This window comes from Uranotaenia lowii, chromosome 2, assembly GCF_029784155.1.
Source record: "Uranotaenia lowii strain MFRU-FL chromosome 2, ASM2978415v1, whole genome shotgun sequence".
Classification (NCBI taxonomy): domain Eukaryota; kingdom Metazoa; phylum Arthropoda; class Insecta; order Diptera; family Culicidae; genus Uranotaenia; species Uranotaenia lowii.
The window spans coordinates 370539751-370557693 of record NC_073692.1 but is presented as its reverse complement, the minus strand read 5'-3'; the positions used below and the strand labels follow the sequence as shown (position 1 = coordinate 370557693).

General features: G+C 38.3%; 1 protein-coding gene across 2 annotated transcripts; it reads left to right on the top strand.

The window, feature by feature from the left end:
- The first annotated feature begins 15521 nt into the window (after nucleotides 1-15521).
- On the top strand, nucleotides 15522-17474 carry LOC129748773 (microfibril-associated glycoprotein 4-like). Of its 2 annotated transcripts, none has more exons than XM_055743512.1 (3): nucleotides 15522-15637; nucleotides 15699-16382; nucleotides 16655-17474. In XM_055743512.1, exons 1-3 carry the CDS (start codon nucleotides 15525-15527, stop codon nucleotides 16779-16781), a joined length of 924 nt encoding a protein of 307 aa, XP_055599487.1. In that variant the 5' UTR covers nucleotides 15522-15524; the 3' UTR covers nucleotides 16782-17474. The 2 variants fall into 2 exon arrangements, with proteins under 2 accessions (XP_055599487.1, XP_055599488.1); XM_055743513.1 differs by having other exon boundaries at nucleotides 15535-15637; nucleotides 15720-16382.
- The last annotated feature ends 469 nt before the right edge of the window (nucleotides 17475-17943 follow it).

Genomic DNA, 17943 nt, shown 5'->3' with positions numbered 1-17943 from the left:
GAACTAAAGTTTGACGTTTCTGAAATATTAAATAATAAAGGTGGTCAATGCTTAAGAATTTTCTTCAACAGGTTACATAGTGCCGTTAAATTTTTAATTCGAACTAAGTAAAGATTATTAATAAATTAATTTGATCATGCCTTGCCTTTTATAAGTATTGATACGATTTTGTGAGACGACATATGACATAAGTCAAATAAAGTAAATAAAAATCTATTCGTTTTTTTATAACACATCATTGAAGTTGAAAACCCGTTTTACTTGACGGTAGATGGTGGGATTACGTTTTTAATAGAAATGTTATATGAAAATTGTCTTCTTTTAGCAACTGCACATATTACACATCAAAATGAATATATATTGCATTTAAAATTTATATTTCATTTATCAAACCCTTGAGCGCCTTAGCTTATGCATTTATTATGTTCTGTACATATGTATCATGCATATCCTTTTTTTCGGTTATAAACTGATATTAAGAACAGGGTCATGTAACATGAATATTGGCATCACTCATGATTGCTTAAGTGAAGGCGACATTCATAGTTCAATGTGTACATGGTAGGTGCATTACTGTGTATTGTGAATATCGCTTTCTTATGTGAAAGCGAATTATAATTGAAGGTGGTTTTCATATAACATATGTTCGCAATGTACTATGAAAATTAAAATTGCATACATGAAGGCGATATTCACTATACATAGTATTGGGGCTTATTCTGCGAGGCGAGTGACGTGAAGTGACTTGGTTTTTTAGAGTCACCGTATTCTAGCAGGCGAATGCCGTGACTTCAATGAACTTTAGGTGACTTGAATGAACTTTTTTTAACTGTCACCGTATTCTCAGAGGCGAATGGCGTGACTCGAGTCGGTGGCAAGTGACTTTTAGAGTCGTTACCTATTTCGTAAGTGACTTGGATGAAACATATACAAAAAATCAATATTAAATTGAAAGTTTTTATTCCAGAAGCCAATTTTGAATCTATTTAATCAGTTCATAAATAATTCCATTAATAATCGTGTATTGATTTTTGTATATGTGATTTTTATAAATCAAATTCTCGAATAGCGTGACTCAAGTCCGTGGCAAGTCACTTTTGAAGTCAGCACCTATTTGGAAAAACAAATTGAGACTTTCTAGATATGATAAAATTTAAAGAAAACTTTTTACAGAAGCTTTAAATTATAAGATTAAAAATGTTAATTAAAATACAATCAAGGCATATTTTTTTAGAAATCCGGTTAAATGATCATCAAAGTTTGTATCTTTCAAACTTAACTTCAACTTAAAAAATAAAAGGTTTCGATTGAGAAAAACTATTTTGAATTTATTGAACACTTTAAACCATTCAATTATTTTATTTAAATATACTTCAATTTGGACGCTTCATTCTATCCTGTAAGTTTTATAGATAATTTTAGGGTCCTTGCAAGATCTTTCTCCGAATTCGAATAGAATTGTGATTTCGTATATGATAATTTCACAGTTTCACAATTTGATTACAATTTATTAAATTCAAACTGATGTATGTATATAAAATGTATTTAAAATGCATATTTGGGCCTTTTCTCTATCGAGAATCCTTCATCGAAGACAAAAAATTTCGATTAATCAGCGTCGACATTTAGACCAACCCAAAATTTTCGTCGGAGCAGAAATTTCCGGTCCCAGCTCGTCGACAATTTGGCGACATCATCTAGGCTAATCGTTCCTTCCAGCATCGAGTTGCTGTACTTCTCAAAGCACTCGGAAGACACCATCAGCAGCTCAGATCCAGGCAACCTTGAAGAACGTTCAGACGGATTTTGAGTTACTTATGTTTCTCCAATGATATTTTGGTCACGTTTCTATAGAAAAACAATGATTCAAAAGTAAGCAAGGCAATTTTTTTGCTAATAAGAGTTAAAAATCGTCTACCTTGAAAGTATTCCAAATTTTTCAGCGATTTCAGATTAATTTTTGTTTTGTTGACAGCTCGCACGATGAATTTTTATCATTATGGTTCATTTCGATGCGTCAGGATTAAAAAAGTACAAACATAGGTGACGCAATAAACTATGCAAAATTTTGACCTAATTTAATCTGTCATCAAATTGACATTTTTTATGTCCAGGAGTGCCTGTACTACAGCTTGAGTTATACGCAAATACAAAGAAATAAATTTACATACTGAGGGCCACGTTTTTTTGCTCAAAATTTTCGATCAACAGAAAAACGCTTTGCGTTACCTCGAAGTGATCTGAATCACCTGAATATGCATTTACATTAGGTGAAAGTCATTTCAAATGAATTTCAATGAACTGTCAAGCACAAAAAATACTTAAATGCTAAGGTATTACATTCTGTTGAATACGTATGTATTAGTAGGCCATAAAATAGACATGGACATTGTTTATTTGATCATCAACGATTTTTTAAATTTAAATGCTCATTCTTAAAGCGATGCATGGATAAAAAAAACTGTAAAAATTTTGGATTTGTTGTACTCAGATTAGGCATGAAAAGTTTCTTTACATTCATAGTTTGGTGCTTCAAATCAAAACTTTTACATTCGGCATACAATCATTAAACTTAAATACCAAATTTGTATGATAAAGTCAAAAGAAATGAAAACTCGATATTCAAGGCAGATTAACTCATTGACTTAATGAAAATCAGCAATTGATTAACTTTTCTGCATATTCATAATTTTGACAATTCGGTGAAAGTATATTTAATTGTAAAAATCAAATAGGAGATTTAACTTTTGAGGTGTGGTTAACCTATCAAATCGAAAATTTGAATTTGAAATTTGTAAATTTCAGCTGAATCGTGTATCTAAACTGTCTAAAGCCTCGCCCACACTTGGCAATTTGAATTGCAAATTCGGTTACTGAGACTCGTTTATGTTTACATTTTGAACTATACGAAGAGATGCATGTCTAAAGTCTCCCGACAAATATGGGAGACTTACAGCAACCAAATTGTAAACATAAACAAGTCTCATCAACCGAAATCGCAGTTCAAGTTGCCAAGTGTGGACTAGACTTAATGATTTCAAAACTAAAATACCGTCAAACGGGGCATCATGCAACAGCGGGGTTCGATGCAACATTTATATAACACTACATTGAATCAATTTTTAATTTAATGTATTGTAATAAAGTTATCTTTTAATGATAACAAAATGATGATGGCATAATTTCTCGCATCTTAAGCTAGTTGTCTTAAGTTTTTTATTTTTATGTAAAATTTGAAAAATCGAGCAATAAATGTACAAATTTTAACATTTTTTGATGCCGAAAAAAACTTTACCCAGTATGACGGATCGGCTTGATAAAATTACACACAAACTTTTTACAGGTTTCCTCATATTATACCAACATTGTTTCTGTAAAAATATTTTTCGAACAATCACCCAATTTTTTTAAATGAATATTTTTAATATTCAGTTAGGTGTCTGGGGTTAAATGCAACAAAATGCAAATCAAAGAAATACCTTGTAAATCTCGTTTCCAATTGTTGGAATATGAATGTTTTGAATCACGTGTTTGTAAACATTTAAATTTCATTCATCCAAACATTTATTTTTATGATTTCAGCTTTTAGAATTTTTCGTAGTATTATTTAACCCCTAAATGTATGCAGCATCCTTAATTTCAGAAAAAATGTGAAAATTTGTTTTTACAGACCCAAAAACTACTGCAATTGGTGTTGTCATGCGTAATGGTCTTTAAGACATCGCAAATATATTGAAAATTATGAATTATCGTACGTGTTCATAAGATTCTTCAATAAAAACAAAGTTTGTTGCAAGTTACCCCATTTTCTAAGAAGTGTGAAAATCGCATGTTTTTAGAAAATTAAAAATAACTGAAGAAACCAATAATTTTTTAAACTACGCCAATTTGATGTCCCAGCATCCTTAAAACTTTTGATGCATAAAGGATACGATTAACTGTGAACATAAGTTTTTTAGAAGCTATTGAAGTTGAAAATTGTTGCATGTTGCCCCAGTTGACGGTACGAAATTATTTTTGAATCGGAACTCGGAACTTTGAAATTGAAGTTTGGAAACGATCTTTGAATATTATTCTTAAATCCCCTGGAATTTTGAGCTTTTATTCGCAGTTTGTATCAGAATCATTATTGAGAATTTATTAATTAAAGCTTTAATTATTTTTTGCTCGTGAATCTGAATTAAAAGCACGAAATTCGAAAGGCTGATTGATTCTGAGTTTCCGTGAAACATTCGCTACAGAAGCTAAAATCGCGAATTACAACGCTCCTGATGCTAAAAAATCAATATACCAGTAATTGAAAAATCGCTGCTTTACTTGAACCTATGTAATTTATTCTAAATTATTCTTAATTTGTCTATGCTTCATAAAAGTGACGTCATTTGTTCAAGTTATTGAGACAGAACAATTGCATATGTTTATTTCTATATTAAGAAAAGGATTTTTTTAAGACTGAATTTCATTTTTTATTTTATTGTTTGTTTGAAATTTAAACTTTTAATCTGAAATATGTTTTTATGAAGGTTTTTTGTATTTGGAATTAGTTCTTTGTGGAATCAGCATGACGTTTAATCTTGAATTTTTCGATTAAACGTCATGCTAATTCCACAGAGAACTAATTCCAAATACAAAAAACTTTCATAAAAACATATTTCTGATTAAAAGTTTCAATTTCAAACAAACAATAAAATAAAAAATGAAATTCAGTCTTTAAAAGAACTGAATCCTTAAAAAAATCCTTTTCTTAATATAGAAATAAACATTAACATTAACCTGACAATCGATAATATAGAATGACATTTCAGTTTTCAATCTGAATTGGATCTTTGAATTTGGAATTCTCTATAGCTATTTTACTTTTTAATTCTTATTTTTTAAATCTAAATCTGAAAATTTATCACGCACAAAAATGAAAATCTTAATTCTCATCATGGACTAGAGCGGAAGACAATTTCAATTCTGCTAAGGGATTTACGGGCATACTCGAAAAAGATTGGTTTGATTTTTTTTCATGCATTAGTTATATTCAAATTCTTCATGAATGTGACGTCATCCAAGAAATTGAATATCACACTACCTGCTTTGAATGTTCCTTACATGTTTGACAGTTCGCATGGTGAACCCGATGAAACTGGTTCATTGCCTCTGGAACGTCAAAATGAACATCAAGCCACCGAGGCAATGAACTAGTCACCGTGAGTGAGTCGCCTCTCGGAATACCCCGACTAGAGTCACGTGACTACGACTAATGTGACTACAAGTCACTTCATTCGCCTCGCAGAATAAGGCCCAGTGCTTCCGGTGCTTGTTGTTTGATGATTGCTTTTAGCTCATTCCCGCGGTATGTCCGGTGCATGAATCAAACTGAAGAGACGGGTATCCTTCTGACGACTGTTGTTAATGTAAGTTGGTCTAAAAACTTCCGGTAATTTTCCTCACCAGGAGACTTCCACACGGCTGGTATTGCTGAGCGAGTGATACTGTCACCAGTAGTGATTATGTACCGCAATAATGTACCAGAAGGTTGTCGCATTTTCGATTGATCGACATAGTTGGCGTTGCTTTTGAAATCAGTACTAAAGATCGAATAAAAATATGGAATTTAAAAAATATTATGCACATTATTTCTTGACTTAATTTCAGATTACCTACTACTGACCGCTAAATCAGCCACCTTCCACATTAGCGTTGAGTTGAACGCGGTTAAACCTAAGAAAACATCAATATGTACCAGACTTTCTTTTTCCGGTTTTCTGGATTTTGTTTGCGGGTTTTTGGTTCGTAATGTTGGGCCGTGGTTCTCTATGGCTCCCTGGCGGCAGCGGTGGTGTTGTACCTTGTGGGTGAAATTTTTTTAAGAGGACTTTCAACTTACCTCAACTTGTTCAGCCTCTACATCCAAGGATGTGTACGGTAAACTAGTTTCGTTGAAACCCTGCGAAATGAATCGGACGAACGAGTTATTAAGTTTGGTCACAACTGTAAGCAACAATATTCGTTTTCTTCCAAATAAATTGCACCCGAATTCCGGCGCTTGTCGTACTAGAACTGAAACAGCTGTTTTCAAAACAACATTCACTCAGAAGTGGACCGGTGACTGCGCCAATATATCCATGTAGTGTCGCGTATATTTATGCAACGGTACCGTGCGTCCGGTCGTGCATTAGTATGATGACGTTTGTAGTTGTTTAGAGATTTTTCCCAGATTTAAAAATGATGAATTTCGAAACAGACTCAATATTTAAAACTCATTAAAAAAATATTTCGATTGCCTGATTTTCACTGTAAAAATTTCATCATATCAGGGGAATAAAAATTAAAACATTTTTTGAGACTGATTCGAAATTCATTTTTTAATGTATTGACATCGATTCTACCATTTCGCAAAACCTCTTAAAATAAAAGATAAGCCGGTATCGAATTTTGGAACGGAGAATACGCCAACACTTCTGTTTCGAGAAACACTCGTTCAACACTGACAGCTCATTAAGCTTCCAGAAAAATTTTATTTTGATTTCCTCATTTCTCGAAAACCAAATATCCTTAAATTAACGATGTACACTCAAAATTTAGGTCTACGAACGTACTTCATAACCCAGCTGATAACTAAAATTGTTTAAATTTAGCGCATTCGCAAATTCACTACCGAAATTTAAAAATTACATTTCTAGCGTAACATTACAAAAGGGCGAAACTGCCAAATGTAAACAAATCGAGTAAACGGCCATTCCGGATGTACGCGGTTGCACTAAACGCGGTTTCATCTTATAAGTGATTTTAACTTTTAAAAAATTTATAAAATTTAATTGGACGAAACTTCATTTTTATGCATTTTTGTTGGAACGTGAAGTTACGCCTATTCTAAATGGGGTTGATTCTTCTATTCGTGGCGTAACTGAGTTGACCGTGTGTGACAAAACTATTGAGGTGTACAATTACAGCGAGTATTCCTCTCAGTGTATACGCCCGGAGTGTAATAGCTACGGCTATAGAGTAAACATGAACAAGCGTGTATAAACTGTGTTCATCTAATAAAAGTTTTTCTCTCGACTAAATAAAACGTGCTTTTGCTTTGTTCCGAAGTTTCCCGGTGTTAAACCTTTTTCTGGCCATCCGAAACTCAATCCACTTTAGGTTATTGGCCCGGTTTACGTTTCGTCGCGAGTGTACGAAAGTAGAAACTGTTTCCGACTATGGCGGAAGAAGGAAGCGAGCGGTTCCATCTCGCTTTGTTTGATGGTTCCAACTATTCCGCTTGGAAGTACCGGATGATGGTCCTACTAGAGGAGTACGACCTTCTGGATTGCCTGGATGCGGAGATAGACGAATTGGATGCGCTGAAGGTCGAGGATGACGACCCGGCTCCTATCCGGATGGAAAAAGCGAGATTACGAGAGAGGCACTTGAAACGTGAACGAAAGTGCAAGTCATTGCTGATCTCCCGGATTCACGACTCCCAGCTGGAGTATATCCAGGAGAAGAAGTCTTCGAAGGAGATATGGGAAACTCTGCAGCGGGTGTTCGCAAGGAGAAGCATTGCAAATCGGATGCACCTGAAGCGCAGCATGTTGCAATTGCGTTTCGAGGGTGGCTCATTAAAGGACCACTTTTTGAAGTTCGATCGTTTAGTGCGGGATTATCGAAACACGGGCGCTGTGATGGAGGACTTGGATGTGTTGTGTCATTTGTTGCTCACGATGGGCCAGTCGTACTCCACAGTGGTCACAGCCCTGGAAACCATGCCGGAAGAGAACCTTAGCATGGAGTTTGTGAAGTGCAGACTTTTGGACGAAGAAATCAAAAGAAGTGCACAAGAAAGTGATAGTGTTTCTGTGAGAAATAACGGGGCTGCGTTTGCCGGCACGAAGCAGCAAGTGAAAAACAAAATAAAGTGTTTTGGCTGCAAAGGGGACCATAAGCTTGCTGATTGTCCGCAGCAAAAGAAGAAAAAGCAGCAGAAGAAGAGTTCTAAAGGAAGTGTTGCCAGTCCGAGTGGTTCTGGTGGTGTTAGCTTCGTTGGTGTGTGTGGGGGGCTTGAATCAAATGAGGGCTCTTGGGCTAAGTGGTTCATTGACTCCGGTGCCACAGATCACCTGGTGCGAGACAAGCATCTGTTTACAGAACTTCAGCCGCTGAAAGATCCAGTTATGATTGCTGTAGCGAAAGATGGGGATTCTATTAAGGGAACCCATTTCGGCACTGTGAAAGTTATGTCGCGAGTGAATGGTAAATCGATTGAGTGCACGATAAACGATGCGTTGTATGTTCCACAATTAAGATGCAACCTGTTTTCTGTCCTTCGAGTTGAAAAAGCGGGAATGCGTGTCGTTTTTGAGGGTGGAAAAGTGAAAATATACAACAATTCTGAGATCGTCGCGTGTGGTTTCCGTCGTAACAAACTTTACGAACTGGATTTTGTGGTGGATAAGGGCGCGTCTAGTGAATCTTCGTTGCTTGCTTGTGGACGTATTCGGAAGGATCTCGAACTTTGGCATCGCCGTTTGGGACACATCAGTGAGAAGAAACTTGAAGTGTTGATTCGGGAAAATATGGTGTCTGGAATGAAATTGGACGGTACGAAAACGAAAGATGTGGTAGTTTGTGAACCGTGTGTTATGGGGAAGCAGACACGCAAACCGTTTCCGTCGGTTGAGGGAAGAAGATCCTCGCGAGTGCTTGAACTCATCCACACAGATGTGTGCGGTCCTGTGACACCTATAGGACTCGATGGTGTGAAGTTTTTCGTAACATTCATCGATGATTGGAGCCATTTCACAATGGTTTATCTCCTGCGTACCAAAGATGAGGTGTTCGGTTGCTTTAAGGACTATGAAGCACTTGTTACCGCCAAGTTCGACACCAGAATCTCACGGGTAAGATGTGATAACGGTGGTGAGTATAAATCGAATCGTTTTCGTAGTTTTTGTAGATCCAAGGGTATTCAGCTGGAGTGGACCGTGCCTTATACTCCAGAGCTGAATGGGGTCAGTGAGCGTATGAACCGGACGCTAATAGAGAAGGTTCGCGCTATGCTAGCAGACTCGAATGTTGATAAGTCCTTTTGGGGACAGGCTGTTCAGACGGCAGCTTTCCTTGTAAATCGAAGTCCCACGAGTGCTGTTGATAAGAAGAAGACACCATATGAGTTATGGGAATCCAAAAAGCCAGATATTTCGAAACTACGTGCTTTTGGGAGTCAAGTGTTTGTGCACATTCCTAAGGAGACAAGGCGTAAACTCGATTCTAAAGCGTGGAAAGGAATTTTTCTGGGGTATTCGCCAAACGCTTATCGTGTGTGGGATCCTTCTAAGAGACAGATCGTAACGGCGCGTGATGTTGATTTTGTGGAAATCGGGGATAGTGTTGGGAAGCAAGTCGTTCAGTGGAAGCCGCAAGTCAATCGGCAGTATATCACGAATTGTGGTGGTTCCGTGTCGGACAAGGAATCATTTCCGGAACAGGGTGGGGATTCCCCAGTGGGGGTTGGAAACGAGGTTTCAGACGATGAGTTTGATAGTTTTGTGAATGACTCTGATCCTGAGGGGGGAAGTGATGGGATTCTTGTGGACGCTGATAGTGGTGGTGAACCTGCGGAAAGTAGTGAACTTTCAAGGCCAGTGAACTCTGGGGAGAGGCCAGTCCGTAATCGGAAGCCACCGGAGTGGCATAAAGACTTTGAAATGGAATATGCCAGTTTCGCGTTGAGTGCTATGAACTTTGTGGAAGATATACCGGGAACAATTGCTGGACTGCGTGAACGGGAAGATTGGGAAAAGTGGAAGTGTGCCATACATGAAGAGTTGGAGTCGTTGCGGAAGAACAACACTTGGACTTTAGTGAAGTTGCCCAAAGGCCGTTCAGTGATTAGTTGCAAGTGGGTATTTGCCATTAAGAAAGGATGCAGAGGTGAACCTAGGTACAAGCCAGCGGAAGGGATTTGACTACACGGAGACGTATTCACCAGTGGCAAAGCTGGATACGATTCGCACAGTGTTGGCGATAGCGAATCGGGATCGGCTGCATCTGCACCAAATGGACGTGAAGACAGCTTTTCTGAATGGCTCTCTAGATGAAGAAATTTTTATGAGCCTGCCAGATGGAGTTCAGCAGGGGAAAGGTTTGTGTTGCCGGTTAAACCGATCCATTTACGGTCTGAAGCAGGCTTCCCGGGCGTGGAACACCAAATTCCACGGGTTTGTGAAGCGACTTGGATTTGTCCGAAGTGAAAACGATCAGTGCCTGTATGTGCGAGACGATGGAAAGCAGCAGATTATATTAGTTCTCTATGTCGACGATATCTTGTTGGCTAGTTCCTGTCTCGAAGCACTGTGTACGGTGAAGAAACTCCTGGCTGGTGAATACGAAATGGTTGACATGGGCGATGTGCAACAATTCCTCGGGATGCAGATTAGACGGAACATGCAAGAGGCTGTTATGACCGTCAGTCAGAAGGAGTACTTCGAAGGCTTGCTTAAGCGCTTTGAAATGTCGGAGTGTAAGCCAATCTCGACACCGATGGAACATCGGCTGAAGTTGACGAAAGGAGTTGAGGAGTTGCGTATCGAGAAGCCGTATAGAGAGCTAGTGGGCTGTCTCATGTATGCGTCGTTGGCAACCAGACCCGATTTGTCAGCAGCAGCAAACTTTTTCAGCCAGTTCCAAGTTTGCCCGAATGAGGAGCACTGGGTGCACCTTAAGCGTGTGTTGCGGTACATCAAAGGCTCGATGGATGTTGGATTGGTGTACCAGCTGAAGGAAAACGAACCAATGTTGACGGTGTTTTCCGATGCTGACTGGGCGAATGACGTGACTGATCGCCGGTCAGTTACAGGATGCGTGTTCAAGGTTGCTGGTTGTACAGTGAGCTGGATTACAAGAAAACAGCAAACCGTATCGTTGTCGTCTACAGAGGCCGAGCTAGCTGCGCTCTGTACTGCGGCTTGCCACACGCTATGGATGAAGCGGATTCTGGTGGATCTCAAGAGGTGCCCGGAGACTCCAATACGAATCTGTGAAGATAATCAGTCTACCATCCGGATTGCCGAGGATGCCCGTGGTCATGGAAGACTGAAGCATGTGGATACGAAGTTCCACTTCCTACGAGATCTGATCCAACAGAAGGTGATCAGGGTCGACTACGTGCGGTCTGAAGAACAGGAGGCAGACATAATGACGAAGGGTTTGCCAGGGTCCACGTTTAAAAGGCTGTGCGTGGGACTTGGTCTGGAGCGTTGCAGTGATTGAGCAGGGGTATTGAGGTGTACAATCACAGCGAGTATTCCTCTCAGTGTATACGCCCGGAGTGTAATAGCTACGGCTATAGAGTAAACATGAACAAGCGTGTATAAACTGTGTTCATCTAATAAAAGTTTTTCTCTCGACTAAATAAAACGTGCTTTTGCTTTGTTCCGAAGTTTCCCGGTGTTAAACCTTTTTCTGGCCATCCGAAACTCAATCCACTTTAAAAACGGCCTAATTAGTTTTTGCGAGTAGGACCAACCCCCTGGCAACTTGACAGTTCTGGCGAGTTTCGTGTGCCTGATTCAAAATCGCAGATGTCGCATGTGTACCGCTTGTTTACATACTTTTCGTGCCATGCGTATAGAAAGGGCACATCATCAAATGTGGTGCGAATCAAGCAAATTCATAACTTTCGAATTAATGAAAAAAAGATTCAAGCGAAATTATTATTTTCATTCAATAATCTACCTGTTTTTATATTGTATAAGAACAGTTTTTCCATAAAACGGGAAATGTTCTGATATAATATGAAAATTTTGCCTATCTAGAATTATCATATGTATCGCAGTTAATGAAAATCACTTGATGATTGTTGTGGTAATGTTTTGTTTTACATTCATTGTGTGCGGTTGTCCTCAATAGTTTCGGTGGAAGGGATACTTGTCCCAAACAACAGCCGTATTTCAGTGAATTATTTTGATCAGTCCAGAAGTTTAAAACCTAATAAAGGACACACAGATTTACGTCTGTGTTCGACTTCGACTGAACTTTCGAAAACAGATTCATTTTACATATAACTGAGCAAAAATTTTTAAATTTGAATCGTTTTTCCATTTCTTGAATCAATTGAAATAAAAAATATTTCGATATGTGTCCTTCCGTCATGTTAAGCCGCTTGATTTTCGCTTTGACAGAACCAGAGAACCAGAAAAAACTGGCACACGCGATTTGTATGGGAAACGTCAAGTTGCCAGGGGGTTGAGTAGGACCAAAGGGCCTAACTTCAAAAACAAAACAAAAACGGCCGATCAATTGGGCGAAACTTGCAGACGAATCTAGAATCGAAAACAAAAAAAGGCGAAACTCGAAATTCTCAAAAATTTAGTGAAAAAAGTTAAAGCTCTTGATAACCAACGAACAATAAGTGAATATAATTCACATTTTTTGATTTTGTTGAACAAAAAGTGGCCGATTTTTTAAATATGATTTGATTAGATATTCTAAAATTTCAAATGGGTTTTTCTCGATTCGAGCTAACTGCTAGTTTCGCCCTTATGAAATGTTACGCTAGATTTAATTTTCTCGCGAAGTTTAAGCCGAGCTTAAGCCACAGAGAACCAGAGAACGGGCCCCGAACAAATATGTGTCGAATCCGTGTGTAAGAATTTGAATCGTCGGCCATTTTAAAACCGTTAAAATTGGCCTAAAAACAGCACCATCTAGTGGCTCTTAGCTAAGTGACTCAGCTGTTGTTGTTGATTTTTTTTGTCAACAGTTGATAACACTCAGAACATAAATAACCCAAAATTTACTTCCAGGTCGCACCAAAACAGAATTCAGCTAGTTTTCTTTTTTTTTGGGTGTAGAAAAAGCAACATAATGAAATTTGCAGCAGGAACTATATGCCCTTTAAACAAAATCTTTTTCTTTTGGAAATGTTGCCTCATTTAGTATTCGTTTTGTATTGAGCCACTGATTTTGTTTGAGAAAAAAGCAAACATTATTTAGTTGTTTGAAGAGAAAGTTCATATAAGATTTTAACTATGTGTCTGTTTTAATATGAATTATAATTTCAAAAATAGTTCAGACAACATTTGCCGCAGGATTTCTGTATGTTGTGTTAATTTATGATACCCCTCTAATGGATCAGATTTTTTTAAATCAAATTTCACTCATAACGAAGCATTTCAAATCTAATTAATCGAAAGTATCATCACCCAGCTTCGTTCGAACATTGCGAAATTCTAGCATGTAAACATCGCGTCATTTCTGCCAGGATAGGACTTCAGTACCTACTTCAGAAAATATTCGGAAATTGGAATAGATTCTTAATATCGAATTTGGCCTCTTTGACAGTGCAAAGTAATTGCATGGAGGTTACCCGGACACCTAAGAATTCTAAGAATTTATGGGAATAGCAATAGGCGTTTAAAGCAACTCGATATCAAAATTTTATAAATTCTTCAAATATTCCCCCCTTTTATTCTACTAATTACAGACATCCGATAACACCATGCGCCAATTTTTCACCAATCCTACCGAAATAACAATTTTGTGAAAGAAAAAAATAATACTGAACGAGATTTTAAATTTGTGTTCATCATTGAAATTTATTCTAAATTATAAAAAAATCAATTTAGTCTTGATGTAGTGAATTTTATGTCGAAAAAAACAAACACATTCCAAAAACTGAAAAAAAACATACAATTATTTTAATACCCAATTGAGTGACTGAAAATAAATTTGCCTTTGAGCGCATTTTTCATTCGTTGAAGGTACTATCGTTTGAGTGTGTAGAAAAAATGGAAAAAATAAATTTACCGGTAACGACATCTGGTGGCTCTTAGCTAAGTTGCAAAAATGGCGTCGTTTATTTTGAAATCACGGTTGGTATTTTTACACACGGTTGGGGCTCCAGCCCGAACTCTGGTTCTCTGTGCTTAAGCTAGTACCACTGAATTCTTGTCTACGTTTGCCAGTCATTGAGTTCAAGTTTATTGAAAATCCTTGAAAATCACCAACATGAATTTGTAACATAAATTGAAAAAAAAAGAACGGAAAATCTCCAGGACTTTTTGGACCAAAAAATTGTTAAATTGCAACGGAATAAACTGTCAATTGTTGCGGAGTAAAGGACATTCTGACACTGGGAAGCACGATTACCTGGTGCTTCTAATTCGTCGTCAAGTGATGAGGTGAGTTTTTTTTTTGTTCAGGTCAGGTTGCGAAGAAATTGATAAATTTTATTTTCTCTGTTAGATAAACAAATCACACCAAAAATTCTTAAATTATCAAAGTTTTTTAATTTACCAATGTAAGAGATACCTTACTTATGCCTTGTTTTGCTATTGGATTCATTCTATAGAAAATCATGTTGTAATTTCTATCACTGGTTCGCATCTGGTAAAATTATTAATACTTTAATATTGCCTAGATTTGCATGCCATGGGATGAATAAACCCTGGAGGCTTAAAATCCCAAATAAAACAACAAAACAAAACAACAAGCCTAGATTTGCTATCAAATAAATTATACACCAAGATTTGCTTTGATGTTGCTGTTGATATTAAATTATGCTCTCAGGTGGCTCTCAATTGAAAATTTTCGATACCTTAGTTATGCCTATTTATGCTTTCATTAAAAAACTACCACCAAAAGATACTATCACTTTGCTGTTGACAGCTAATTTTGGTCCCAGTTTGTTATCGGTTTGGGCATCAATGTCTGCTCGGGTAAGTTTTAAATTTCATTGTCATGAAAAGAATGCCAAATGTCATTCATGTCAGGTTCCCCCTGTCGCAACTTTAAAGGTTTTTTTCCCACGGTTTTCCGCAACAAACGCGGTACGTATTACCGCGTAAAAAAGACCTTACTTTATATTAAAGTGTTAAAATCGCACTCCTTAGTGCAAATATGAGAATTAAATTATAGTTAAAGCCATTCTTCCCAACAGTTGGATTGGATCTTCGTCCCTCCTGACCCTGACGTGCCTATCTTTTCAATACAATCGATGTGGCTGCCTGATTGATCGTCATTTTTCGACAAGTAAAAATCAGCAAACTGTGCAAGCGCGTTCCGGTCATCAATCTTAGAAGAATTCTCAGAACCTGGATCTACTCTTTAGATGAAGTGCGTCGAACGGCCACGGAGGATCAGCTTAATCTGGTGAGATTGTTCCACTCAACTCAAACCCAAAAAAAAGCTGTATGCTTTGTGCCACGCCTTTTATGCCGCGTGAAATCTCAGCATCTTGAGAGTATATTTTGCTGAATCAGGGTGATAACATCGCCTTCCCGTGGTGCGCATAAATCTTCTAAAATAGTAACTCGACGACCCAAATCGCTTGCGCGTGCGAGAATTCTCCTCTGATGTCCTGATAATGATTTTTGCGGTGCTTCTCGAGCAAAAACCTAACTCCCTACATACATGCTAAAAAAAATCACAAAACAAAACTACAACTGCCGTCCATGTTGATAAGATTGTTTTTTGTTCAAATCGGAAGACGAGCTTCAAGATATAAAAACTATGACGACGCCCGAAAATTTGGCAGTCTTCAGTTCAAAATGATGATCAAACGACTTAAAATCTATCTCGTTGTGCTTTTTTTGTGTGGCTCTGTGCCCAAGATATCGTGGTCTTTCGAGCATGAGCCCTCATTCGAAACCATTAAGTCTTAGTAAGGTTCATACTGTTTTAACGTTTTTGTCTTCGTGATGATTTGTTTTCCAATCTTGTAGCTTGCAAAATTTAACTCAAAGTTTGGCAGAACACCGTCAGGCGCATCGAAGTGACATGGAGGAGCTTCGGTTGAAAATTAAATCCCTCGAAGACTTGGTTGGGAAAAAAATTGATGATCTCTCAAAAACAGAGCGACAAGACACAAATGATGGAAAAGAACAAGAAGTACCACAAACGTGCTCCGATGTTCGGAATCTACCATCCGGAATTTACCAATTACAGTTGAAAAACGGGTTCGGGAAACCGTTCCAAGCCTTATGCGATAGCAATTATTCCGAAGGAGGCTGGACGGTGATCCAGTATCGTTTCAACGGCTCCGTGGACTTCTACCGAGGCTGGAAGGCCTACGAGGAAGGATTCGGTGATCTGGAAGGCGAATTCTGGTTGGGACTGGAGAAGATTCATCAGCTTACCTCTTACATGCGGCATGAGTTGCGCGTGATTTTGGAGGACTTCGAGGGTAATTCCAAGGTGGCCACATACGACGACTTCCGCGTGGCCGATAAGGCAGAAAAGTACACACTGAAGAGCATCGGAGTGTACAGTGGCACGGCAGGGGATTCGCTCACATATCATCGTGGTCAAAAGTTCAGCACCTTCGATTCGGAAAACGATTCAGATTATTATGAAAACTGTGCGGAAGGCCGCAGTGGCGCTTGGTGGTATGATGCATGTGCTGTTAGGTAAGTTCAGTTTCACCATCCCAATGAAATTATCAAATCAGTAATCATTTTAAAGGGCGCATCAAACCCAAAGCACCCACATCAAATTAATTCTGTATTTCAAATTAGAATAATCTTGTTCGTTTGTCAAAATTGGATTTTACGACGTCTGACGCTAGCAATATTGGTCCTATGGCTACATTCCATAAAAAAATTTAAAATATGAATCGTTCTATTTTGGATGGAATGTAGAATAATTAATTTGGTTTTTTTTCAATTATTTTCATTTACAGCAACCTCAACGGGATGTATCTTGGCAAAGGTGTGAAGGACAATAGCAGAGGAATGTTCTGGCGAGATTTTGACGACTCCTATTATTCACTCAAAAGTTCTCGGATGATGATACGGGCGAAAGTTTAATCCATCCATGTTGACGATCGAAAGTTTAGCACAAAAGGTCACCCTATGAATTTCGATTCAAAGCTGCCATTCTAAACTTTGTTAGATAATGTGAGGTGATTATTGTTTTTCAATTCTCGATAAGATACGCTTTCAATATATAATGTGAAATTAAAAAACTAAAATCGAGAAACTCTCATAGCAATGCTGAAAACTAGTTAAAGTGAAATAAAGCTTAGTTCTTTTAGAAATGGGACAGTTACGAATGCGCATATCTTAAAAACTTTACGGAACTATCCCGGAAGCTGCTTGTAGTCGGCTTTGACGTAGGTTTCGTCGTCCATTACAACGCAGTAAAACTTCGTCAGCATCGTCATGTACAGCCTCCGGGATCGCGCTTTGGCCGTCGTATTTTGTTTATCATCGCGATTTGGAGTCACTACCTTCTTGTAAGTCGATAGTCTGGCTCGTTTTTTGGCTCGATGCACGGTTGTAGACGATACACCCAGCTTATTTGCGGCATCTCGGAGAGAGAGGTTAGGGTTTCGCTTGAAACTACCGGCAACTGTCTTTGTCGTCTCAGCGGCTTCCGGTTTTCGATTTCCAGACTTCCTGGCTGTCGCCAAAAGTTCCCCAAACACTTAAATAACATTTGTAACGGCAACTTTTAGCGATTTTACCAGCTTTGCGTGCGAGTAGCTCGGATTCTCGCGATGCGCGAGCAAAATTATGATGCGCTGCTCTTCTTCCTTGGATGGCATTTTGACAACTGAAGAGTGAATTCCAAAATCAAAATAGGAGCAACATTCTACACACACACACACACACACACACACACACACACACACACACACACACACACACACACACACACACACACACACACACACACACACACACACACACACACACACACACACACACACACACACACACACACACACACACACACACACACACACACACACACACACACACACACACACACACACACACACACACACACACACACACACACACACACACACACACACACACACACACACAAACACACACACACACACACACACACATCAAATTATGACCGTATCACCCTTTATTAATTATTATTAATCGCTCGCACTAAATTGGACTGCGTACTCATGACTGCGATATTTGTGCGAACTCGTTCATTCGTGCGACC